The sequence below is a fragment of the Petromyzon marinus genome, chromosome 49, assembly GCF_048934315.1.
Source record: "Petromyzon marinus isolate PM22_M1 ecotype Great Lakes invasive population chromosome 49, UKy_Petmar_22M1.pri1.0, whole genome shotgun sequence".
NCBI lineage: Eukaryota > Metazoa > Chordata > Hyperoartia > Petromyzontiformes > Petromyzontidae > Petromyzon > Petromyzon marinus.
The window spans coordinates 11,244,350-11,271,783 of NC_133715.1; the positions used below are offsets into that span (position 1 = coordinate 11,244,350).

At 44.7% G+C, this 27,434-nt stretch overlaps 1 protein-coding gene across 5 annotated transcripts in view; it reads left to right on the plus strand.

Moving 5' to 3' along the window:
- The window catches only part of ATM (ATM serine/threonine kinase), a 90,289-nt gene that overhangs the window by 45,581 nt on the left and 17,274 nt on the right, over positions 1-27,434 (plus strand). For 3 of the 5 annotated variants that reach the window (XM_032972796.2, XM_032972797.2, XM_032972799.2), the window contains exons 29-49: positions 2,136-2,262; positions 3,132-3,331; positions 3,955-4,195; positions 5,082-5,249; positions 9,973-10,105; positions 10,490-10,588; positions 12,341-12,527; positions 12,902-13,049; positions 13,897-14,076; positions 14,286-14,472; positions 14,839-14,917; positions 15,436-15,570; positions 16,506-16,623; positions 17,377-17,465; positions 19,817-19,919; positions 21,136-21,284; positions 23,451-23,558; positions 24,146-24,265; positions 25,312-25,522; positions 26,111-26,269; positions 26,920-27,045. In XM_032972796.2, coding sequence (XP_032828687.2) covers positions 2,136-2,262; positions 3,132-3,331; positions 3,955-4,195; positions 5,082-5,249; positions 9,973-10,105; positions 10,490-10,588; positions 12,341-12,527; positions 12,902-13,049; positions 13,897-14,076; positions 14,286-14,472; positions 14,839-14,917; positions 15,436-15,570; positions 16,506-16,623; positions 17,377-17,465; positions 19,817-19,919; positions 21,136-21,284; positions 23,451-23,558; positions 24,146-24,265; positions 25,312-25,522; positions 26,111-26,269; positions 26,920-27,045 — 3,067 coding nt within the window. The remainder of the gene's footprint in view (positions 1-2,135; positions 2,263-3,131; positions 3,332-3,954; positions 4,196-5,081; positions 5,250-9,972; positions 10,106-10,489; positions 10,589-12,340; positions 12,528-12,901; positions 13,050-13,896; positions 14,077-14,285; positions 14,473-14,838; positions 14,918-15,435; positions 15,571-16,505; positions 16,624-17,376; positions 17,466-19,816; positions 19,920-21,135; positions 21,285-23,450; positions 23,559-24,145; positions 24,266-25,311; positions 25,523-26,110; positions 26,270-26,919; positions 27,046-27,434) is intronic. The other 2 variants (XM_032972802.2, XM_032972801.2) reach the window with 2 other exon arrangements.

Below are 27,434 nucleotides of genomic sequence, written 5' to 3' on the forward strand. Positions count from 1 at the left end.
GAAAGGCACCGGGCAGAGATGATCTCCCAAGCGAAATGCTGAGGGAGGGTGGAGTTTGTGCACAGACTGCCCTACATAACATCATAACAACAGTCTGAACCACTGGATGGGTTCTGCGGGATTTGAAAGATGACCTGGTGGTCCCCCTCTTTAAGAAAGGGGACCGCACAGACTGTAACAACTACAGGAGCATCTCACTCCTCAGTGTGCCGGGAAAGGTCCTGGCAAGGATTATTCAACATCGCCTTGCCAGCCATGCTGAGGAGAGGCTTGTGGAGCCCCAATGTCGTTTCAGGAAAGGGCGGTCCTGCACAGATGCCATATTTTCTATCCGTCTGCTGCAGCAGAAGTGTAGGGAATTCCAACAAAACCTACATCTCTGTTTTATTGACCTGGTCAAGGCCTATGATACCATCAGTAGGCCTGGGCTCTGGGTTGTTCTTCGTGCTTTCGGAGTCCCTGATCCATTGCTCACGATCGTTAAGGACCTTCATGATGGTGAGCGGGCCCAGGTAAAACTACGTGTACGGGAGTCGAAGCCATTCCCTGTTCACTTTGGGGTGCGACAGGGATGTCCTCTGGCTCCCAGATTATTTAACATCTCTTTCGACCACGTAGTTCGTGAATCCTTCAATAGCTGTACCGGAGGAATTTTCATCTGGTGTCGATACAATGGGAGGCTGATTGATGCCCGGTTGCGGTCAAGGGATGGCTCCCTATTGCTCAACCACGTTATGTGTGCCGATGATCTGGTAATTGCAATCAGTTGGAGGCGCTCCTGCTGAACCTGGAGCTTGCCACTAAGAGGTGGGGACTTACCATCAGCCCCACCAAAACTAAGCACCTGCCTGGGTATTTTGTACCATTGGGTCATGTAGCTCGCATGCCCAGCCACCGCATGCCTAAACAGCTTTTGTTCGGCCGGATCCAGGGGGCTAAACGGGCACGGCACAAGCTAGAGAAGAGATGTAGTGATATGGTACAGGAGGATGTGGAGCAGAGTGGACTTGCCGATGGCTGGTATCAGCGGTGTCAAGATTGGCCTCTGTGGAGGAGGCTCGTGAAGGATGCTACCGGGCAGTTGGAGGCAGTCGTCCTCCAACAGCAATGGAGGGCGGAGGAGCGACGCTCACAACAACGAGCGGAGCGCCGGGTGGCTTAAGCACAGCATTATTTTTGTTATTTTATTCTCACCTACGTGACTTTACCCAATAGAACCAAAGAGTATGGATCCTAGCAGTCACGAAAGCTTTAAATCTAGAAAAGCACAGCAAGTTGGCACAGTAGGGAGCACAGGTGGTGCATCAGCCAGTCATCTCTTGTCATCTCAGTAAGTCGACCCGTGGCACCTGGATCTGCCCCGTGACCTCCTGCTAGCAGGCGTTCGACACTTCACGTAGCCTCAACGTGCACATAGCCTGGCACAAGATTCGTGGTGATGTCACCACCACTTAGTGGCGAATGGCGGTTGTTGTTGTTGTGGGGAATGGTAGTGTAGCAATTTGCACGCTGCACTACGCTGCAAACCCGAGTTCGATTCCCGCTCACAGCCAACACCAGTGACGATTATCTGAATCGGTCCTGGTCCTCCCCTCGGCCGACTCGGCCTCAAATGATTACCTCGTGCGATGTGTCAACATCGCCACTGGGGGGACAAAGGCGGACGGGTGTGGTGCTGGCCACCCACCCCTTCATCAGCCATGCTGGCCCTCATAGGTGCTCGCTAACAGCACTTGCCCCAACAGCCTGTTAAGCTTACATGGGGAATCTTTATTCCTGAAGACAATTAATTGGATACATCAATTGAGAGACCGGCAAGTTCTTAACGTTTGTATCCACATGCAAGCTTCTACTCCTACAGAACGCAATTGTTTGAATGTGGCAATCATAGATCAATTTCAAGGTCACAGATTCTCATGAGCAGGATAAGGCTTCACAAACTAATGGCACTGGGTACCCTTGTATTTTTTAAGGAAAGGGGGAAGGGTTTGGACTAGTTTACTTCCTGGGAGATGCTTACAGCAAGTTGTGCCTCACATTGTTGCTTGGTTGGCTGCTCTTGCCATTAGAATTTGGGAGGTGTGTTTAATTTAGACTTTACTTGTCGCTCACCTGTCGTCGCGGTCTTGTCACAGCGAGCTGGACCCTGCTCCAAACCCTCCCACGTTCTCCGCTTACGTGATTCGTGCCTCCATGGAATACCTGGGCAAGTGCCACGGCGGCGTTGGCAAGAGTCTCATTGGACACCTGGCCCGGACGCCGGTATGAGTTCAAATCCCGGTCCTGGTCGGTATAGCCTCACGTTTATCATCACTCTCTTCGTCATTGTCATCAACAGTAGCAGCGGCATTCTGTATTGTCGGAATTATTAAGTCATCCTCATCATCGTCATCACTGGCAGCAACATTATCATTAATTTATCATCAGCAGCATCATCTATCAGGAACATTGTCATCGCTATAATCTTCATCACCAGCATAATCACTTTCATCACCGCCATTGTCAGCGTCAGTTGCAGCATCATTATCAGCACCATCACTACTTTCATCATCAATAGCAGCAACAACTTCAACACCATCATCATTAATATAATCTATTCTATCAGCTTTTTTGCCACCATCATCATCATTTACCATTACCACTATAGTTATCTTTTTTGTTGTTGTAAATTTTTCAAATGTTATCCCGAGCGTGCTATCGGGTCTTGTTATGAGAAAAAGTACCATTTGGCAGATCTACCTCAAAGGTCCCTTCAACGGGACCTCTGGTTCACACAATCGTAAGCTACAGAGAGTAATGTTCATCACACGACGGGGTCAAGCCGATATATTTAATTATCAAAAGCTGAAATTACATTTTATTGCAAGATTTTATTGAATGTCACGAGGTTTTTTTGTGCAGTCATAGGTTAACCCAGCTGACACCATGAGCTCCCTACACTTGCGAACCCCGTTTAATCATAGGCAGCGGTCTGGATATGAATCCAAGATCTCAACACTGCTAGCTCAGCACTCTTGACCTCTAAACAACCTTGTGATCTCCACTATAATAATAATCGTCATCGTCGTCAGCACATGTTGCCTTGGAGTTTGCGTGTGACACCACTTTTCTCTTTGGCTCTGCACCCATAGGACTCCATCCAGAAGATCCTCCTGGCCGTCGGACAGCAGGTACAGCTGGCCACGGATGCCCACGAGCGCCACCGGGTCCTCATGATGTACCGCCTGTTCATCGGGCACCTGCTAGGGGAGCTGCAGGATGGCCTCGGCGGCTCGGGGGCCTTCGTGCTGCGCGACGTCATCTACACTCTCGTTCACCTCATCAACAGCCGGTGCCGCCCCAACTCCCCTCAGCTCACTCCCCTCCTACGGGGGGGGGGGGGGGGTTTCACAATGGCCTTGTCAGAGGCACCTTGGCCTGCATTGCCGAGATACTGGGTTCAGGCACTGGAGTGATATGACAATTTCCTAGGTGGGCTCTTATTGGCCGTGTCGGAGATGCAGAGCCAGCACTGCCATGATTCTGCGTTGAAACCCCAGGGTTACGTGTATTTCTCAGAGGTGCTTATAATGGCCATCTTGTGTATGGCTGCATGAAAAGTAACTTGTATGTCTATGTTCAGATATTTTAGCCAGGAATGGCTTCAGTTGTGCTCGAGTGCCTAGACTGTTTCCACAATCACACACTGGGCTTTTTTGGAATTTCCACTTGTTTAGGTAGTGGGTGGATCTGGCTTGCGACATCCAACACAAATCCAAACTTTATTCAATGGACCGATACATAACCACCCCATCGTCGCACTGTAATTATTGGATGTAGAGATACATTTTAGTTTAGAGACAAATGGGATATCACAGTTTGGATATGTCACGGTACTGGATAAAAAAACAGCACCCACTCTCGCTCTCTTAGTTAAAAATGGGCTTTCTGTGTGGCGTGTATTTAACCCATCAGCCCCAACGTCCAGGATGAAACATCTGGTCGGAGTTTCAGCCTTTGCCTTGACCTCTTGAACGTGTCCTGCCGTGCTGGAGTCACCTGGAGACCAGAGGCTCTGGCTCCACACCTCCACGCCATTGTCGCTGCCCTCCTGCCACTCATTACCTGGACATCCCCACCACAACAATCATCATCAACATCTTCATCAACATCGTCACAAAAAAAACATGGTTACGCAAGTGACATCGCAAAGCAGGTCAGTTTATTGTCATTGAGAAGTGTCACTTTGTGTGAATTGTACAGGGAGTTGGAACGCGTGGGTCGCGTGCTGTGCAATTGGTTCTGTCTAGGTTAAAAGACCTTGCTGTGTTACACTTAATGTCAATTGGTATCTGAATCTGGCTTTGGGCCTCCCATAGGCCTCTACATGTACAGCTGTTTTCAGTCCACTGATGGATGAGGGCCTCCCCACTCATGGAGAGTATTGGACTACACTTCACTTTGCTGTTCAGTGTGGGTAGGGGAAGTCAGAGATCAAAGAAGTATGGCACAACAATGCATTTTCTGCACTTTCCTATGCTGGCCACCACATAGGCCCACAGCCCCTTTGCCAACCTCTTTATGCATTACAGTCGCCCATCCATTCACTCACCCCAGGCTCAACCCCGCTTTGCTTCCGATATCTCACACGATCTGGTGCATTACGGGGGATTTCGTCATAAGCCCCATCAGGTATATTCTGCCTGAATTGAGTAACTGAGCATTATTGTAGATGTCAGCGCTGGCAAAACAAAGGTGGCCAAGCACCGTGGCCATGCCACCCCATCGTGGCGCTTGGAGTTGTCAGAGTGATTTTCTTGCTGCATTGTAAACCCAAGTTATCTGGCTTCAATTCACAGCCCTTTACAACATCAGTATCGAGTTGTTACCTTAACCTCCCTTTGGCCTTCCCTAGGTTGACTGAGCCTTAATTGAGTATCCGGCATTGTATATGAACCTCAGTACTGGGGAGGACACAAAGGGAGGTGGCATGGTGCTGTCCACACCACCCCTTCGTGTGCCGTTACGGCTGTAATTGGTGTTCACTAATTGCATGTGCCCTTAAATCTTACGCAAACTCATTGGGAATCATCGTGTCTCAGCAGGCTCTGGCTCTGTTGGACTTCTTGGTGATCGACTGCCAGGCTGTGGAGCCTCTATCCCGTGCTCTAAGCCGTCTGGACCCATTCCCACACCAACAAACCCTGGAGCACCTGCGGTTGGCCCAGGAAAGGGTTAAATACCAGCACGGAAAGCTGTCCCTGCTGCAGGTGAGTGAAGGTGTAACCTTAACACGTAGGCTTTCGCGACCAATATTATTCATAAAGGTTTTTGGGTTAGATCGCGTTATTTATAAATGTGTCGTAACCCTCCACCACCCGACACGGCCAATCAGCAAAAAAGTGTCACGTTGACAAAAGACAAATAATTCACTACTTTAGCCCACCGGTGTGTTGAAGAGTGAATCCACAACATTTACAGTTTGAGTACGACGTTTCGCTGGTAAATACATCCAGCATTCACGGGCAATTCGCCAGAATGGTAAAGCCCTCGCTTGCTCCCGGTTTTATATAGAGCAGCAGGGTGACGTCATCATTTAACTCATATCAGGTGCAGTGATTAGAGGCGGAGGGGGGGGGGGTATTGTAATTATATAATCGATTAGTAATCAGTCAATGTTTATGATTAGTAATGAGTTGTAGATTAGTAATTAGTTGTAATGTGTGTTAGTGATTATATGCTATGTTAGTAATGCATTAATTAGTATGTGTTTCCCCTATAACGAATTGTAATGTGCATTCATATTCTTAGCTCCCTCGGCAAAGCCATGCCGAAGGGAAACAACAAAACAACAAACATAGATATTCTATTATTCTATTGCTTCCCCCCAACGCGACTCCACCGAAAGAGCCAAGAACATGAATTACTGCAGTCACGAAAGCTTGAAATCAAAATTTAATGTGTATTATTTAATAATACGCTTCCAGGCCGCACTAAGCCTGTAGCTGTCAGAGCGATTAAAGTTATTCTTATTCCTCTCAATTTCAATGGATTCTCTAATTAGTCTTTGCCAGTACTAATTAGTTTTACACAACACTGCAACATTGTCAAAATCAATTGAGTGTCCTTGTTGACAAGCATGTTCTGCCACTGCCGACGCTGATGTTACGTCCCGTCTGTCCAATATAGCATCTGCCACATAAACAATTAATCCGATATACACCTTCTGTTGATAATTTAGGTAATGCGTCTTTAGTGCAAGATACTAGTTTTTGAATTTTGTGTACTGTACCAAATCTTACTGTAATGTTTTGCTTTTGCAAAACATGGGCTAATTTGTCAGTTACTCCTGAGATATATGGAATTTTTATTGTTTTAACAATCTGATCGCTTTCAGCAGTATTGCTTTGCGATCGTGATTTGGCATTCAGTGCTCTGTTAATTTAAGCATTATTGTAGCCATTCTGTCGTAGTGCGTCTTTAACGTGTTTAATCTCTCTCACTAGACTCTTACCATCTGACACTGTTTTAGCCCGATGTATGAGCGTCTTGATAAGAGAGGATTTCTGAGCTGGATGATGATGTGATTCTGCATTCAGATAGGCATCAGTGTGCATTTGCTTTCTGTAAACGCTGTGTGTTATTTTACCGTTTAGGCCATGTCCAAGCAAAATATCTAGGAATGGGAGTGTGTTATTCACCTCCATTTCCATGGTAAACTGGATGGCCGGGTTTTGTGCATTGAGATTATTTAGAAAATCATTAAGTGTATCTTTGCCATGTGGCCAGACAACCAAAGTGTCATCCACATATCTAAACCAAAAGGTAGGTTTTAATGTGCTCGAGGCAAGTGCTCTTATTTCAAAGTTTTCCATGTACAAATTTGCTATAGCAGGGGATAAAGGAGAGCCCATTGCTGCTCCTTCCTTTTGTTTAAAGAAATCTCCTCTCCATATGAAGCAAGTGTTATTTAGACAATGGCCAGCAAGTTTCGGAATATCTTTTGGTAAACCGGTATTCTTTACTAGTGTATCAAGTAATTTAAGCGATTCGTTAAGCTGACTAACCTCTATGGGGAGGATACTTTTCATCCAGCTCAGAAATCCTCTCTTATCAAGACGCTCATACATCGGGCTAAAACAGTGTCAGATGGTGAGAGTCTAGTGAGAGAGATTAAACACGTTAAAGACGCACTACGACAGAATGGCTACAATAATGCTCAAATTAACAGAGCACTGAATGCCAAATCACGATCGCAAAGCAATACTGCTGAAAGCGATCAGATTGTTAAAACAATAAAAAATTCTATATATCGCAGGAGTAACTGACAAATTAGCCCGTGTTTTGCAAAAGAAAAACATTACAATAAGATTTGGTACAGTACACAAAATTCAAAAACTAGTATCTTGCACTAAAGACGCATTACCTAAATTATCAACAGAAGGTGTATATCGGATTAATTGTTTATGTGGCAGATGCTATATTGGACAGACGGGATGTAACATCAGCATAAGACTAAAAGAACATCAGAGAAATATTAAATTACCTCAAACACAACTGTCGGCAGTGGCAGAACATGCTTGTCAACAAGCACACTCACTTGATTTTGACAATGTTGCAGTGTTGTGTAAAACTAATTATTACTGGCAAAGACTAATTAGAGAATCCATTGAAATTGAGAGGAATAAGAATAACCTTAATCGCTCTGACAGCTACAGGCTTAGTGCGGCCTGGAAGCGTATTATTAAATAATACACATTAAATTTTGATTTAAAGCTTTCGTGACTGCAGTAATTCATGTTCTTGGCTCTTTCGGTGGAGTGCTCCTTCCTTTTGTTTAAAGAAATCTCCTCTCCATATGAAGCAAGTGTTATTTAGACAATGGCCAGCAAGTTTCGGAATATCTTTTGGTAAACCGGTATTCTTTACTAGTGTATCAAGTAATTTAAGCGATTCGTTAAGCTGACTAACCTCTATGGGGAGGATACTTTTCATCCAGCTCAGAAATCCTCTCTTATCAAGACGCTCATACATCGGGCTAAAACAGTGTCAGATGGTGAGAGTCTAGTGAGAGAGATTAAACACGTTAAAGACGCACTACGACAGAATGGCTACAATAATGCTCAAATTAACAGAGCACTGAATGCCAAATCACGATCGCAAAGCAATACTGCTGAAAGCGATCAGATTGTTAAAACAATAAAAAATTCTATATATCTCAGGAGTAACTGACAAATTAGCCCGTGTTTTGCAAAAGAAAAACATTACAATAAGATTTGGTACAGTACACAAAATTCAAAAACTAGTATCTTGCACTAAAGACGCATTACCTAAATTATCAACAGAAGGTGTATATCGGATTAATTGTTTATGTGGCAGATGCTATATTGGACAGACGGGATGTAACATCAGCATAAGACTAAAAGAACATCAGAGAAATATTAAATTACCTCAAACACAACTGTCGGCAGTGGCAGAACATGCTTGTCAACAAGCACACTCACTTGATTTTGACAATGTTGCAGTGTTGTGTAAAACTAATTATTACTGGCAAAGACTAATTAGAGAATCCATTGAAATTGAGAGGAATAAGAATAACCTTAATCGCTCTGACAGCTACAGGCTTAGTGCGGCCTGGAAGCGTATTATTAAATAATACACATTAAATTTTGATTTAAAGCTTTCGTGACTGCAGTAATTCATGTTCTTGGCTCTTTCGGTGGAGTCGCGTTGGTGGGAAGCATTAGAATAATAGCATATATATGTTTGTTGTTTTGTTTCCCTTCGGCGTGGCTTTGCCGAGGGAGCTAAGAATATGAATGCACATTACAATTCCTTATAGGGGAAACACATACTAATTAACGGATTACTAACATAGCATATAATCACTAACACACATTACAACTAATTACTAATCTACAACTCATTACTAATCATAAACATTGACTGATTACTAATCAATTATATAATTACAATACCCCCCCTCCACCTCCAATCACTGCACCTGATATGAGTTAAATGATGACGTCACCCTGCTGCTCTACATAAAACTGGGAGCAAGCGAGGGCTTTACCATTCTGGCGAATTGCCCGATGATGCTGGATGTATTTACCAGCGAAACGTCGTACTAAAACTGTAGATCTTGTAGATTCACTCTTCAACACACCGGTGGGCTAAAGTAGTGAATTATTTGTCTTTTGTCAACGTGACACTTTTTTTTGCTGATTGGCCGTGTCGGGTGGTGGAGGGTTACGACACATTTATAAATAACGCGATCTAACCCAAAAACCTTTATTATGAATAAGGTGTAACCTGTTAAATACCAAGTTTTGTATGGTTTCTTGCTCTGCCTCGATTGTACAGTTATCCTTGCTGCATCAGCCTAAACGTAACATCGGCATACCATTTCCATATCATTCTCATGTATCTTTAATTAATTGATTCCTATACACGTGATTCCATGCACACATTGCGAGTGTAAGATGTGATTTTAATCAACAAATAAATGCATTCCTAGCCAAATACTCTAAGATGTGGGATGTGCACATGCACACTCTGTGGAAACGACCTTGTGACAATCGTTAATCAGATAAAATCATGTAATTTTGTTCAATAAATCAGGGAGCTGACATAATTCACAATCTCTTGCCTTCTGGGGCTATGACGTGGCCTAGCGGTAGCGCATTTGCCGCTTGTTGCAAAGGTTCACGGTTCGAATGCAGCGGCTGTTATGGTCATTACTACGGGTTTATTAACCATGAAAATTCCCACTGCTTCAAAGTGGACGTTAAAGATCCCTTCGCATCATTCACAAGAGTAGACCTTTGTATGCCAGTGTCATGTTCCAGAAAAAAAAAAATCCGTAATTGGAATATACAGAGCAATCATTGAAATAGAGTCATGAGACTTGGGCTTTTATGTGTAAACAAGTGTAATAATAACAATAAAATAATATTTATCCTGTTTTTCGCACTCACCACGTTATTCTTCCAGGAGTTGGAGCACTTCCTGTCGGCGGGTGTCTGGCAGGGCCTGGCCGGGGCGCGCGTCGAGGGCGTTCGTCACCTGCATGTGCAGCTGGCGCAGCGCAAGGAAGAGCTGTGTGGTTTGCTTGCTGCCCAGCAAGGTCAGCACCACTCTAAATATGTATCTATGTTGAACTTCTTTCGTACAAATGAACCACAGTACCTGCTGATCTCGTCAAGGAGCATAAACCATCACGCAAACTCCAGGCAACCTCGCAGCGGCTTTTGGCTGGCCATCAAAAAAAGACGGTCACTGCATCGTCCGCTTTAAGATGCGCTTCTGTGGCCGTCTGGAATGCTCTTCCGATATTAGGAAGCCACTTGGAGCTATGCACCTTTAAATCTATGTTGAAAACTATTTGCTTTAGAACTGCTTTTTGTGTTTAGTTTGTTGTCCCTCCCCCGCACCTCCGATCAGCAAGGTTGGCTACGTACGGTGCGAAAGAAGTTCAACATACATACATACATATGGGCTGTTGTTGCAGATGCCTTGGAGGGTGGCGTGCTGATCCGTTTAGTGGGTGGCCTGGTGCGCATGAGCCGGACTGCCCTCGCCTCTCCAACCGGGGCTGAAGACACTCTGGGTAACTCATCCTCGTGATCATCGCCACACAACACAGCGTAGATTAATGTTGAGTTGAATTAAAAGTACAGGTAGTCCCTGACTTACGATGGTCCGACTTACGATATTTCGATCTTACGATGGCGATAGCGATATGACAAAATTGTAAAATATTTTTAATTTCGCGCGGCAGGCAAACGCAGCAGCGTACAAGATATGATACTGTACTTTATCATCGCCATCCTTCTCTTCCGACAACTAAGTTAATGTAGCCATCAACAACCTAACACCGTTCAAGTATGCAGACGACGAACAGAATCTTGGTGAGTACAGTAGAATGATACGTTACGATACGTTCAATGCATGTATGATACGTATCTTTAGCGATTTCATTTCAGGGTTACCACGATACGATACATACGTTCAATGCATGTTAAAAGTTTTTATAGCAGATAGGATTGTTTCCTGAAAAAAACTTTCTATGAAATTGCAGTTCATATAGGTAGGCTAAGAATTTACCTTGTTTTTTACTTTAAATTTTACTGTGCAATATAATATTGTAATTAATAAATACATACAGTATATCGTTTATATAGTACGGTACTGTAAATTGCTCTGTTTTGCTAAATTATCACCATTCTTTAAGACTCCTGGGTAGGCTAGGCCATTTTCGACTTACGATATTTTCGACTTACGATGGGGTCGTCGTAACACATCTCCATCGTAAGTCGGGGACTAGCTGTATATCTCGAGGTGGTTGTGTCGCCCAACATAAAATCCATCAAACTGTTTCCCTCCTCAAGGAATCATTGCGCGGTGATTATCTCTCTTAATGCCAATTAGCCAGTGGTGGAAATTCTACATTTCTCTGGCAGGGACCTGTCACTCGATAGGGTTCTTCTTTTAAGTGATATGATTTGAGCATCAATCATAATTAAATACGGGCATTTGAAAATACAGTTGATGGCTTCAGGAGATAGTGAGTGTGTACCACTCATACGACCTTGAAATGCTCATAATGAACAGGAGTTTACAGTGTGTTTGTTTGGCACGGCACGGCGCGGCGCAGTCGCTCACTGCATAATCTTTGGTGAGCAATTAATAACTTCCCTTGAAGGGGTACTTATTGTAACAGCCATGGGGGAGAGCTTGGGCTGTCGACTTATCAACCAGGATTTGAACTCTGAAGTTTAAAATTATCAGTAGTGCGATCAAACCACAGATTTATAATTATCATGTCATTGCACTAAGCCCACACCTCTGAGGTTCTGTGTTATGCTCCAAATCAGCCGTGCTGTTTATCTTGTAGAGACTTGGTGAAGACCTAGTGCACAATTGATTGATTACATACACGAACTTTTGTGAAAAATTAGTTGCGTGTTCAATTTGGCATCATCCGTAGAAGCTTCTCAAGATCACTTCCCTAACTCACCCACATTCAATTGCACATCCACCTCCTCACATCACTCACCCTCATTCACCCAGTAATTCACACGCTTACTCATCCATCCAGCCACTCACATAGTCACTTACCTACTCATTTACACACCTACCCACTCACTCACCCATTCAATCGCCTTTACATCCCTCCAGCCACCAACCCACCCACCCACTTAACTAACCACCCACTTAACCAACAACGTATCTACCTAGCAATTAATTTGCTTACTGTTTCGCTTGACAGCTCAGTCTCTCACTCACAGTCACCCACCCACCAATCGAATCACCCACTCACTAAAATCCAGAATCAATTGTTTTTTCTCCATAAATACAGAGGCTGTTGCTGCCTGCCTTGGCGAGCTGGGTCCCGTCGCTTTCTCCACCACGGCCCTGGAGAGGGATACTGAGGGCCAGCCCTTGGGTCTGTTGACCTCCATCACCCCCGAAGACCCCGGATCCACCACCACACAGTGGACGGACATGGCCGTGGCACTGCTGAACGACGCACTGACTGACAGCAGGTGGTTACACTGCCTCATGACGACCTCGTATAGTTAATTCTGCTGTTGTAGTTGGGAGTGATTAGATGGATGGCTGTGTAAGTGGGTGCCTGGGTGAGTGAATGTGCAGATGTGTGGTTGAGTGTGGAAGCGAGTGCATTTGTAGTTAAGCCAGTAAATTTGTAAGTGAGCATTTGGGTATATGTTTGAGTGAACGAATGGTAAGTTAGTAGTTGAGTGAGTGAGAGAATGAGTAGATTAATGTGTAGATCATTAAGTGACTCAATGGTACCAATTGTCAGTACAACTCAATTTTAACTCAACATCTCTCTGCTGCTCATGCTACCGCTGCCATCCCTTCTGTCGTCACCACCGCTCGCTGTTTTCCATGCCAGTGTGGAGGTCCGAGCAGCCAGCTCCACTTGCCTGAAGGCCGTGCTTGCCACGCGCGCTGGCGCTGAATTCTGGGAACGTCAGGCAGCCCTACCTGAGACAGAGTTCCTCCTGCAGATCCTCGCGCCCTTTCGCAACCCTAAAAAGAAGGCAAGTGCGGTGTAGCCAGGCAGCTCTTACAGACTTAGCACCATCTTCTCATCTTTACGTTTAGTCCTGAATGAGAATGAACTGGAACGGTGGCGAAGTGATTAGCTGACTACGCTGTAAACCCGGCGATCTGAATTATATTAAATTCTGGCTCACTGCTAATATCAGTGGTGAGTGACATGTGAGCTGATCCTAGACCGACCCCCGCAACCACCACTGACTTAGCCTGAAGAAGCTTGGTCCAAAAAAAAGTGAATATGTTAAGCTAAAATGCCTGAACATACAGCGTGGGGTGTGCACGGACGGAACCCAGAGCCACCACCAAGGCCAGTATGTGATAAGAGTTATGTGTAGGCCTCCTGTACACACTGTAAGAGGAATTAAATACAATACAGCACTGCATAGTAAAGTATATGCTTTTGTATGTTTATCAGAATCTCCATGTGCCGTACTCAACAGTAGCAGGGGAATGTTACTCCTGTGACAAGACATTTGTTTCCCACTGCAATTTGCATTCTGCTACGATGATGAGCTATGCATTGCTTTTAGGCCAATAGGACACATAGCACTTATATATCTGTCTTAGCCTAATTCTCGATGGTACTGCTTACATCACTGTTGATAAACAGTGTTCAAATGCATCTCCAATCCCAACAGTTTCTAAATTATCACAGTGCAAAATACTCGTATACATTTTATATTAAATTTTATAAATGACTTCACTGCTCTGGAAAAGGCTACTGCCCAAAAAGACCAGCACACAATACATGTTTGACAGTGTTAACATAACAGTGAAACTTCTTGCATTTCTGTTTTCATGCCTGGTTTGACCCTTGACCCCCCCCAGTTCTTGGAGCTGCCGCCCCTGCCGCTGGACGGCCGCCCCTCTAAAGAGCTGGAGAGTGATGCATTATGGGTGCCGGACGGTGGTAGCCATGATCTGTGGCTTAAAGGCTTAACGTGTGCACTCATCCGAGGCGGTGCAGCTCGCTGCGATGTCTTGCGTCTGCTCGGGCCCATCTGTGAGGTAAGGGGCTCTGTGTGTTTACAGCCAGCTTGTTTATTGAGCCATTAGAGTGAGTTATCAGGTGGCAAACTTGCCTGTTCTAGATCTTCTAATTTCCGAGAAAATTAAGCACACGTTTTCACCAAGATATTCTCATATGGTGGTGGTGGTGGTGGTGATGATGACCCTTCTGCACTCTGGCCCTGCATGCGTGTGTGCTGCGGCTGTAGGCCAAGGCGGAGGCTTGCGAGCGAGTGCTCCCACTGCTGCTGCACGATGCTCTCCTGGGCGACGCTGAGGTCGGTGGTAGCTGGATGCCTCTTATCTCGAGCCACCTCATGAGGGCCCTCCAGCCCCCACGGCGGTCCTCGGCACAGGGCTCCTCCAGGCCCACCACGCCAATGCTCACTGCTGGAGGTGGGGCCACCCTCCTGCTTTGTGCGATGAGCAATGGATTCTCGATTATATCTGTGCAATTATTTTAGTGTTACCCCCTAAGCGTATGCATGGGTTTTCTGCAGCTGCTTCAGTTTCTTCGCGATGCTGAACACTCATAAGTGGATTTGGTCAAACATCCCAAAACAGGGGGTCCTCCTTAAAAAGAGCCCTGAATATTAGTGGGGCTTTTTCTCATCTTAATGGGTTCATACTTTGTAAGTGATTGGACCTATTCATTGATTGAATGAAAACAAGTGCATTAAATGCTGTATGTGTCGAAATGCTGTTGCTATTGTATGTGAAGCTCTTCTTTGCCGATGTGGTCACCATGCAATCTTTTTGAAGATGCCTCGGGGGGACATGTGGACCCGGTGTCTGTGCGTTCTGTCCTCCGGGCCATCGGTTACCTGCGTCGCCACCAGCGGTAATGGCGTGCACTCATAGTGCGCACACACACTGCTTACACCACACACACCGCACTCCATACACACACACACTGCTTACACCACACACACTGCTTACACCACACACTGCACTCAATACACACACACACCACACAAAGACAAAGATCCCCCGTATAGCTTATAACAGACTGTTAGGGCAAGTTCAGTTAGCGAGCACCTAAGAAGGCCGGCACGGCACACGAGGGGGTGGGTGGTCAGCACCACATCTGGCCGCTTTTGTCTCCCGAGTGGCTATGTTTACACACCGCACCAGGTGTGTAAACATAGGGGAGGCTCCGGACAGTCACTAGTGTTGGCCGTGAGCGGGGAATTAAATCCAGGTCACCGGGTTCGTAGCGCGGCGCGCTAACCGCTAGACCACCACTCCCCGCCACACCTACAACACACACGCATCTACCACATCACAACTTTTCTGACTACACGCAAAGTTGTGGTCCTTGCTGCCGTGGTTGCGGCCATGTGCATCTGCGTGTGTCAGGCCCAGCTCGCAAACGCCCTGGGACAACAACTTCTGGCTGAGTCTCAACCACCTACAGGTGGCGTGCGCGGCACAGGCATGCGGCGCGCACTTCACCGCACTGCTCTACGCCGAGATCTATGCCGGCACGCATCGGTACAGACCACATCACTCGCTCGCTGGCTCAGCCTCGCACATGCGGCAATAGACGGATAGATGTTTATGCAGCCAAGTGGATGGCTATGTGTGCAATTGGATGGATGGATGGGTGATTATTTGGATATATTGACTATAAAAGAAGGAAAAGACACGTACAGAGATAAGGATGAACTGATAAATTAATGGACTGAATAATGGACATTTCTGAACAGTAGACCTCTAACATTTAACTTCCTGTCTTGCCTGCAGCGATTCAATGAAGTGTCATCATTCTGGTTTATGACTAGAATAAAGAATCAATTCTTTTTTGTCTCCTTTTTACAGTGTAATTTGTAAAGTTTTGTTGCACCATTGAGAAAATGTAGCATTAACATATTATATATACTGCATTTGCATTAAATGTAAATATTCAATTATTACATAGACAAACAGATGTGTTTCTTGAGTATAAGATTTGATTTTAAGTGATGAATCGATGTTTCGTTATATGCATAATGGCCAGGCAGGTGGACATAGACTGATTGATCAATGGGTAGATAAATTATGGATGTATGGATAGGCCATTTATAGAAAGAAGGATTGACTGACGAATGGGAGGTTGGATAGGACAGAAAGGTGGGTGGGTGGATTGATGGATGTACAAAAGAACGGACAAACATATGACCATATGAATGGATTCATAAGTAGACACGAATACAAACGGATGGATGGACAGATATGCATACACAAAATAGTGATGGATGGATGGGGAGGTGGACATACTGATAGATGGGTGGACACACAGGTAGTTGGATAATCAGACTGATCGACAGATGAACTGACGGATGGATGCAGACAGGTGGGACAGGTGAAAGACAGTCAAGCATTTGTGATCACATTACTCAACCACCTCACCATGTCATCCACTCCTGCCATCGTTGATGCAATCTCAGGCCCCAGAATGGAAGCGGTGATTTCAACAGCCGCTCGAGCCATGATGAGGACAGCCACAAGTCACTGCTGGAGAACATCAGCGAGACAGGGATGGATGAGGCGAACATCAGCCTGCAGGTCATACCATGAACATAATGTGTGCTTCGTGAATTGGATCAGTAAACGTATAAGGATGAGGATTTGTATTAATATGGTGCTTGCTTAAACGCCTCGGCAAATTAAAACGCCTTATATCACATGTCATATCAACCATTTGAATGCCATGCTGCAGTCTAACCAATGTGACCCACAGTGGCAGCTGTCCTTTTGCAGCACAGATTTTACGCAGTACCAGCCCGCACGTGGGCATACGTCTGCCAGTAGGGGGTGACGCTGCAATGTAGCTTCATCCACTTAATTCATTTACAAGCAATTGATCACATTTTCCAAATTTGCACCATAACGCCAGCAACAAATGGACTATTGTTCGAGTAACAGCGGGATCCTCGTAACGTCCGCTACGAAGTAGATGGCGCACATTTAAGTATAATACACTCGATATTGTTTGAATATGCTTTTTGATAATGGCTGCCATTAACCTCTTAATGTTACGTGATTGGTCAAGTGACATTACATGCAAAAACATTTCAAAAAAACGTACGGCCCTTTGTCGCTCCACTGCTGGATGAAAGCCTCACCACAACATGTCAGTCATGGGGCTTTTTTATCATACTTCACAAGGCTGGTCAGAATGGGTTGGTGAAGAATGGCAAACCAATATTTATTTTTTATAGTTTTCTTTTGTACATGTTAATATTGATAACACTAACACAATCAAATTAACAACCCTGGTTCCATAATGAGGTTTTTGTTTCCACCGGGTGACTCCAGGATCTGCTGCTGGAGGTTTATAGAAGCATCGGGGAGCCCGACAGCCTGTACGGCTGCGGGGGAGGTCACCCTGTCCATGCCCTGGCCAGGTGATTTCCTCCTTTCCATCATCCAAGCGCTCATGCGAGTACATGCAAATTCTGGCACCATCCGTGTTTTTTTTATGCTTTCCAACTAAGGTTGAAAGTTTTGATTTAAAGCTTTCGTGACTGCAGTAATTCATATTCTTAGCTCTTTCGGTGAAGTCACGTTGAAGGGAAACAATAAAATAATAAAATATATATCATCTGGCCACATGGCCGGCCTGCTCTAGACCAATTCTTCGACCACATCAATTCCATACACCCAGCCATCAGATTTACCATGGAAGTCGAAAAAGATGGCAAGCTACCTTTTTTGGATGTCCTAATAAAAAGAGACCTGATGGTTCAATGAGCCACTCTGTCTACAGGAAAGCTACCCATACGGATGCTTACCTGAAACCGGATTCCCACCACCATCCATCACAGAAGAATTCTCTCATCAAGACTCTGTACCATAGAGCCCAATGCATATCCGACCAGGAACACATAGGCAGTGAACTCAAGCACGTACACCAAGTTCTTAAGGCTAATGGTTACTCCGACTATACAATCCGCAAAGCTATCACTCAAACCATGAAGAAGGACCCTCTTGAGGAGCCTTTCAAAACCATCACTTTACCCTACATTGCCAGGATCACGAAAAAGATCTCCAAAATCTTGAATAAACACAAGATTCAGGTCCGTTTCAACACATTACATAAAATCCGTGATCTGGTTCCGTCTGTAAAAAATGTGATTCCGGACATACAGTACCCTGGTGTCTACAAACTAAGTTGCCTCTGTGGTAGTAGTTACATTGGAGAAACCAAACGCCATGTCTCGGACCGCATTCGTGAACACAAAGCAGACCTTAAACACGGTAGGACCAACACCTCGGCCGTGGCAGATCATTGTTATAATTCAGTAGGCTCACATGACATTGACTTCTCCAAGACAGAGGTTCTTTGTAAGCCATGTGGCTACCATGAGAGATTCGTTCATGAGGCTATCCACATATACAAGCACAGAGACAATTTCAACCGAGAAGATAGATTCTGGCTTAGCAATCATTGGAAGGATTTGATAAACCATTTCAGGTCTTAATTGATTGTTCACGCTTACGGTGGCTTTCAGACAGCATACATTATTTTTTTGTCTCCCCCCTCCTCTTTTCAGAACATAGATGGACTCGTCCTTCTAAATAAACTGCCAAATCGTTACCCGTGGTGCTAACGTTTTTTTTACATAAATAAATACAAACACCGATTAAAAAATAAATAAATACAAACCGCCACTTCTTTCAAATGTTTCTTGCCGTTGGTTTTCACACCTGATGATGACCGTTTGTGTTATGGTCGAAACGTCGTGAGAATTTTATTGTTTGATATATTTTTTATTATTTTATTGTTTCCCTTCAACGTGACTTTACCGAAAGAGCTAAGAATATAAGGTTGAAAGTGTTAATGAATTAGCCATACCTGTCTGCTTGTCTGTCTGTCTCTCTGACTATCCATCTCTCTCTGTCTATATATATTTTGAACTACAAAACCTTGCTGATCTCGTCAGGAGCATAAACCATCACGCTAAATCTGAACATCTTCGTAGCGGATTTTGGCTAGCCATCGAATACAGACAGGCCACTGTATCGTACGCTTTCAGATGCACTTCTACGGGGACAGTCTGGAACACTCTTCCAGTATTAGGAAGCAACTGGAGCTATACACTTTTCAATATAGATTTAAAACTAATTTCTTTAGTACTGTTTTTTGTTTAGTTTGTCCTTCCCCTGCACCTCCGATTAGCACAGTTGCCTACGTACAGTGTGATAGAAGTTGAACATACATACATACATCTGTATGTATGTTTTCATTTTTTATTTTATTTTAACCTACGTGACTTTACCAAAAGAACCAAAGAGTATGAATCCTTGCAGTCATGAAAACTTCAAATCTAGAATTAATACATACATCTGTCTGTCGGTCTGTAGCTGTGGATCATAATAAATCTCGTAAAGATGATCGAATGTGAATCACATGTTTTAGTTTAAAGCTCATTACTATTTAGGACTTATGCTATAGAAAACTGGCCAAAACGGAAGGTGCCATTGTTATTATTGCAAATTAATACTTCCGTGGACAAATACAAATTAGAAAGCATTGCAGAAGCCATGCAATTTCATGAGTTTGTTTCATTGTTTCTCATTAATGAAGATTCCAACCCATGTCAAACTGGGTCACACAATCTTAATACTAATTTACAAGAGAGTCAATTTGAGATTGAGACTTATAAGATAAGCCTTTAAATTGATTCTGAATTCCTCATACTTTTTTATGTGTGTTGTGTGTGTGTGTGTACTGTGTGTGTGTGCCCTGTTGAAGGGTGCGCACCTATGAGCATGAGGGGGAGTGGGAGAAGGCACTGGGAGCGTATGACCTTGACACTGCGTTGCCCATGGGCGTCAGGCAAGCGGGGATCTTACAGGTACTGGTGCCAAATGCCATTTCAAATAAAATTTCCCCCCCCCCACCCCTACCCACTTCATTGACCTATACACTTTGGATCCTGCAAGTGCTGGCACTGGGCCTCACTTCGCATTAAAAGTTCCCCTGCTGCTTCACCTCCACATTCACCTCGGATCCTGTAGGAGCACACTTTGGACTCCATTCACAATAAAAGTGTGCCCATGCACATTTTAGATATCTCTTTATCTCAGGTCCTGTAAGTGCTGGTGCTGGACCCCACTTCATATTAAAAGTACCTTCTGTTCACTTTACCCATCCCTTCACCTAGACAAGTGTTGTAGACTGCTGCCGGGCTATGGTGTCAGCAAGAACAGTGTAGAAAAATGCATTACACTGTCTAACTTGCCCACCTTCATCAACCCACACCAACCAGTGTGGTGAAATATGTCAAATGACCCCCACAACCCGCACTGCGTGATAAGGCCTCATTCAGCAGTGGGTTCATAATAAGGCTATCCATGTACATCACCTGATGACGATTGCTTGTGTTGCGATTGAAATGTCGTGATAATTTTATTATTTTTCTTCATTATTTTTCTATCTACGTGGCTTTACTGATGATTGCACTCTTGTTGGAGATCATCGACAGAGTGATGCTGTTATTTACCATAAGGAAGCCTAAATTAGTCTCAATGCTTGTCACTATGTTGGTTAGGCCCACTCAGCTATGTCGCTCTTTTTCAGATGTAAAGCAAGCTTTACATCAATGATAAAATTGGACAGAGCATGACAATAATTTGAAATAAATAATTGGCTTATTGTGCGTGGTGTAGTTTTGATGCAGCAAAGCAAGATGGATTGATAAAGAGGGGTTGGGATAGGCCTGGTCGTAGTTGGGGGGCGACAGAAAGCTGGGGGGCTGAAAGGTAATATAGCTACTTTCAGAAGCGACCTGACCACAACAAAGTGGCTTATCATGTGGAAATTATAGCAGGCAAATACTCTCAATGCATGTTTCTAAATGTGGAGGGAAAAACCGGAGAACATGCAAACTGCAAATATGTGTGTCAGGGTCGGGATCAAACCCATAACCTCCTGCATACCAGGCGATGGAGTTAACATCTCGCCAACATGACGGGAACCATGCAATGGAACATTTGGCCAGTATTAACGAGAATTTGGCCCGTGCAAGGAAGCTGGAGTACCCGGTGCGTGTGCGTTTTCACTGGGAGCAGGCTCTGCAGAACTGCGGCCTGGACTTGGTGCTGCAGCGATACCTTCGAGGCCTGGAGGAGGAGTTGCCTGAGTGCAGCGCGGACCTAGAGGAGATGCGCTACCAGGCAGCCTGGCAAGCGGGCCAGTGGGACCGCGAGCCCAGCTCTCGGTGGCACTCACACACACTCGCACACACTCAACCACGAACACACATTCGCACACAAGATCAGCTCATGTGCAGTAATGGAATAAATTATTGCACCACGAGACAGAGAGATGGAAATGACGTGGGACGACCTTAATCCAGCAGCCAATGTATGATGATTATTTCCATTGGTTCTTATAATGGCGGTCATCAACTCACTCGAGAGGGCTTATATATTGTCAATTTGTTTCATGCCTTAATTTCTCCAATTCAGTTTACAGAAAATATCTTATGTTGATGTAGCGTTGGTAAGAGCAAATCTGTTTGCCTGACTCCTTTGATTTGTATTTTGTTACTTTCTTCATGCAGCCTCGATATAGCTGTTCCATCTTACAAATAGTTTCGATAATGTCTATGTATGTTTAACACGTAGGCTTTCGCGACTAATATCATCCATAATACAGGTGTTTTGGGTTAGATCTAGTAAATATATAAATGTGTCGTTAAACCCGACCACCATCCGACACAAACCTTACTAATTGGCTGTGTCGGGTGGTGGCGGGTTTAACGACACATTTATATATTTACGTGATCTCACCCAAAAAACCTGTATTATGGATGTCTATGTGTTTTATTAAGCCTCGGTTTGTGAGAGCTTAGATGAATAAATTAAAAGTTTTCACTGAAAATAGAATCAAATGCCCTTACATAATCTCCAAAAGGCCAGGCATAATTGTATTTGTTATTGATTTGTGTTATCTACGATCTGACGAATGGTAGTTTGTGTCATGGTAGAAAACCCTTTTTCTAAATCCAGCTTGCTTATATGATTGGTTGGCCTTTCAAACGTCCACTATTTATAAGAGGTTTTTTGGGTTAGATCGTGTAAATATGTAAATGTGTCAGTTTAACACGTAGGCTTTCGCGACCATTATTATTCATAAAGGTTTTTGGGTTAGATCGCGTTATTTATAAATGTGTTGCAACCCTCCACTACCCGACACGGCCAATCAGTAAAAATGTGTCACGTTGACAAAAGAAAAATAATTCACTATTTTAGCCCACCGGTGTGTTGAAGAGCGAATCTACAACATTTACAATTTGAGTAGTACGAGGTTTCGCTGGAAATTACATCCAGCATCGTCGGGCGATTTACCAGAATAGTGAAGCCATCCACCTGCCTCCGGTCTTAAATAGTGCAGGATGACGTCATCATTGTCGAACCCCATCAGGATTCGAGATCAGAGGCGGGGGTGGGGGTGTATGCAATTATGTAATAGATCAATAATCAGCCACTTAGCATGTGACGCACCTGTAAGGAATTGTAATGTGTTGTGCTTTACTTAATAATACTCTTCCAGGCTGCGCTGAGTCTAAGCTATCACAGCTGTTGAAATTATTTGAATTCTTCTCAATTTCAATTGATTCTCTAACTAATCTTTGCCAGTAATAGATAGTTCTACATAACACTTCAACGTTATCAAATCAATTGAATGTCCTTGTTGGCAAGCATGCTCTGCCACTGCTGACAACTGTGTTTGGGAGAATTTAATGTTCCTTTGGTGTTCTTTTAGTTTATATAGAGGCGTCTATATATAAGGAACGAAATCGTTAGACTTCTCCACAAATCTGGCTGCCGCCTGATGAAGCTTGTAATTACTGGCGAAACGTCGTACTCAGATTGTAAATGTTGATGCTTGGCTCTCCAGCACACGGGCGTGCTGTACTAGTGATGAATTGGCATGTTCTGTTTACGTGATAACCCTTACTAGTTAGCTGTGTCGGGTGGTGGGTTTTGACGACACATGTATTTACGAGATATAACCCAAAAAACCTCTATGGATGATATTGGTCGTGAAAGCCTACATGTTAAGCTGTCTGTTATTTAGTTCCATGTAGCTGTGGTCCAGTGGTTAAAACACTGTGCTCTAAACCCTTGAGTTCAATGCCTGGTCACGGCTTGGCGAGTCATATCTGGGTCCCTTCTCACCAACCTACACTGAACCGGCGTGGTACAATATGTTCAAACAACCCAACAACACACATTGTGTGAGGATGTTTCTTTCAATACACTGTTGGATAAAGTGCTGTAATCATAACTATGTGTTTGATGAGAGTAAAAGCCCCTGCAGGCTGTAATGTTAACCGGCGGGGGTCGGGAGGGGTCTTGGTGTGCTTGTGTGTGATCAGCAGGTCAGAACCCCACAGCCTGGGCTACCACGAGTGCCTCTACTACTGTCTCCAGGCTCTGCACGATCGAGAGTTCAGCAGCTTCACACAGCACCTGGCAGCAGCACGGTGAGACGCACAGTCCACACGGTAGCCACAGCCGGTGTGAGATGGTATTTACATGCCGGGGTCAGAATACTATATGTGGTTAGGGTATCTGCCAAATGGTTTCTTACAATCTTATTAAAATTGTCTTTTGTTTATATCAAGGAGCAACACTGATAGGCTAACTGCCAATATCATGGGAAATAATTTATCAGACTGGCACCACTAGTGCCAGCGTACGGATTTTTTCTACTCAAGTCCGTTGGGCCACTGCTTCTGCACCCCTGCCCTGACAGCAAGTGTATCATCACAATCGGAGCTCCAGATAAGCAGTGTACTGGGTGCTTTATGCATTAAAAAATACATCAATTATATTTGGAATTTAGATTCAATGCTTAATTATATGCGGAGCAGTTATTGTACGGCTTGAGTTTGCATTCCAGAATATCAGTTGTAGCATGCATGGAGAAGGAGCCCTCGACCCATGTTCCTTGGGACCCCCGAGGGCGCGTTTGCTAACCAGCACCTCTTATCTTTGTTTTCGGAATGTAATGTCCGGTGCTTTGTCGATCCACTTACCTGGAGCGCGTTGCCGCGCTGCCTCGTGCCAGTGTGCAGGAGATGCGTGAGCTGAGCGCCCTCAGTCTGGAGTCGGTGCACGCCGTGTACCCGGCGCTCTGCCGCCTGCGCTCGCTCAGCGAGATGGAAGCCGCTGGACAACGGCTGCACAGGTTTCGCTTGTTTCAATTTCATTATTCAGTTGTCTTGTTCCCCCAGTTGTGGTTCAGTTGCGTTGTTATTGGTGGCGGGTTTTTTTCATGAGACATCGAGCTGTTTCAACGTGGAATGCTCACGGCGAGTCTTGGGATATTAGTCTAAGCTCTGTTTGACAAAGATCAATTTCTTATTAATGAACAATACACATGTATCATGATATCTACTGTTGGATGGAATCTCCCCATGGGTTATTTGACCATTATTCACCATGCTATTCAGTGTGAGTTGTTAACGGCCCTTATAAGGCACCACGTAACCCCTCAAGCCCTATGACCTGGTGGTCACCAATCGAAGCTCTATCCAGATGCAACCTTACTTAACTTTCGATTTAAAGCTTTCGTGACTGCAATGATTCATCTTCTTTGGTTCTTTCGGTAAAGTCACATAGAATGAGAATAAAATAATAAATTGATAAAATAAAATAACACAATAATATTCTCACGACGTTTCGGCCACAACACAAGCGGCCTTCATCAGGTGAAGGGACGAGACTGTCTGGTAGGACAGCGCTGGTGAGATTGGGTGCATGCTTGGTGATTTAGTCACGAAATATTTTTTGTGCCTTCCTGTGCGCAGTATGTTGCACCCGTTGAGTTTTGGTTAATTTGTATTTTCTTGTTTGTATTCATACACTGCTTGAATTCAAATCAACTTCATTATTCTTATTTGGTTCTTTCAGTAAAGTCACGTAGAATGAGAATAAAATAATAAAATAAAACATTCTACGTGACTTTACCGAAAGAACCAAAGAAGATGAATCCTTGCAGTCACGAAAGCTTTAAATCGAAACCTCATTGTTATTCTTGTTCTTAGCTCTTTCGGTAAAGTCACGTTGAAGGGAAACAATAAAATAATAAAATATATTATATATTATATTGTATTGTTTCCCTTCAATGTGACTTTACCGAAAGAGCTACGAATATGAATTACTGCAGTCACGAAAGCTTAAATCAAAATGTAAAACTCATTATTGTTGTTTTTGTTGATGTGGCAATGCAAGCACTGGGCCCGACGTGGACGCGCTGGCGCCGCTGCAGGACTCGTGGCGCCAGCAGCTGCTGGTGCTACGGGAGACCGACTTCCGCTACAAGGAGCCCGTGCTCTCGCTGCGCACGGCGCTTCACCGCCAGGCGGCGCCCGAGAGCACGGGGGCCCTCGTCGATCATCTCACCGAGCTGGCGCGGCTCGCACGCCTCGCCGGAAATGCACGCGTGCGTCCCCCACGTCTCTGTCTGCCTCCGTGTCCCCGTATCCTTGTTTCTACATGTGGCCGCCTCTCTTCCATCTCCATCTATTTGTCACAAAGGTTGTGTCCCTTTGGGGAGCGGTAGTGTCACGGTTAACAGGCTGCGCTACGAACCCGGCGACCCGAACCTGGTCTTGGGTCTCCCCTAGGTTGACTAAGCCTCAAATTACTACCTGGTGTGGTATGTAAACATCGCCACTGGGGAGGAAAAAGGCGGTCTGACGTGGTGCTGGCCACTCACCTCCCCGTGTGCCGTGCCGGCCTTCATAGGCGTTCGCTAACAGCACTTGCCCCAACAGTCTGTAAAGGCTATACGGGGGATCTTTGTTGTCTGGAGATTCAACGTTGCTTATGTCCATCCATCTGTGTTTTTGTCTGTTCTGTCCGCATGTGAGTGCCTGGGTGCATCCGTCTTATATTTTCCATCTGTCTTGCAAATAAAATACCACTACCGTTATTATCTTCACCAACAATCATTAAGAACGATTATCAACATCACCTGCATCACTGTCATTATCCATTCCTGTGCTGTCGTACTGCCGTTTAACCACAGGTGTCGGAGAGGGCGATACAAGCAATCAGGCAGTGCCCGAGACGCCCACATGGGGTCCATGCCTGGCAGGTGGAGGATGCTGAGATGTTTTGGGCCAAACAAGAGCAGGGCCGGGCAATGGGCATCATGAAGGGCCTCCTGGGAACACTTAAAGCCCAGGTGCTGCCTCCTTACTCCATGCGACTTCAGAGACACTTAAAGTCCTATAGACAGCAGAGAGGCTAATGGAGCAAAACAACTGTATTAATGGGACGTTAAAAATGGGACAAAGAATCGAATCTTGAATGAAAGCGCAGCTCTAAATGATGACTTGGATCGCTCGTATTGGTGTAATGTTACCCCCATTATATTCAACCAATTCCTTAATTATGTTGTATTTTAATATGCAGAATGAAAACTAAAATGAGGGGAAATCCCATGCATTTAAATGAGAAAAACATTAAAACTGCACTCTATAGACAGCCTGTTAAAAAACGTCCCACGTTTAATATTCTGGAGGATTATAATCAAAATGTTATCATTTATTCGAGTCATGCTTATGATCTACCAATAATACATTTATGCCGATGCAATGACGGAGAAGGAACAAGATAACACATGCGAGAGCATAACATACGAATGAGACAAACACAAAAAAATGTTGATTTGACTGTTTTAATCTAATTGTGACCTCGAGTCTTGACCCTGCATTATGACAATTCATCAAATCACAAAAAGGTGGGGGGCGGTTGTGGATTGATTAATGCCCAGTTAGCGTGCTCCATGTGGCCTAGTTGCATGCTCCATGTGGCTTTGCCGTGCACTTGCAGGTGGCAGGCGAGTGTGCGAAGGAGCTGTTAGCACTGTACGCCGAGTGCCTGGGCCGCTATGGACACTGGCTGGCCGAGACGTGCTCCGAGAGCCCCTCCATCATCCTCAGCGAGTACCTCGAGAAGGTTAGGGCCTTTCTTTCAGAATCTGAGTATTTTTTTTATCCTGGAGGAATCCGTTGAGCTAAAAAGCTCTTTTTCACAGATTTTAAAATACACATGCAAATATTACGTAGTGGTCGACACACTTTGCTACAATCGCTGAGAAAAGTGTTCGATTCCTGGCTACCTACGACATCATTTGAAAAGTGGTTTCAGAGCCTGTTGTGGGCCAGCTCTCGGGTACTTCAGCCTTAACTGAGTGCCGGGTGCAGTGTGTCAACGACCGCAATGGAGAAGCAAAAGGATGGTTGGGCATATCGCTGGCCAAAGTTTCCGCTTAGGCTGGCAGTGGCAGCCTCAATATAGGTTTGCAAACTAACTTAAGTTACTCCACAGTCAGTATAGTTAATTGG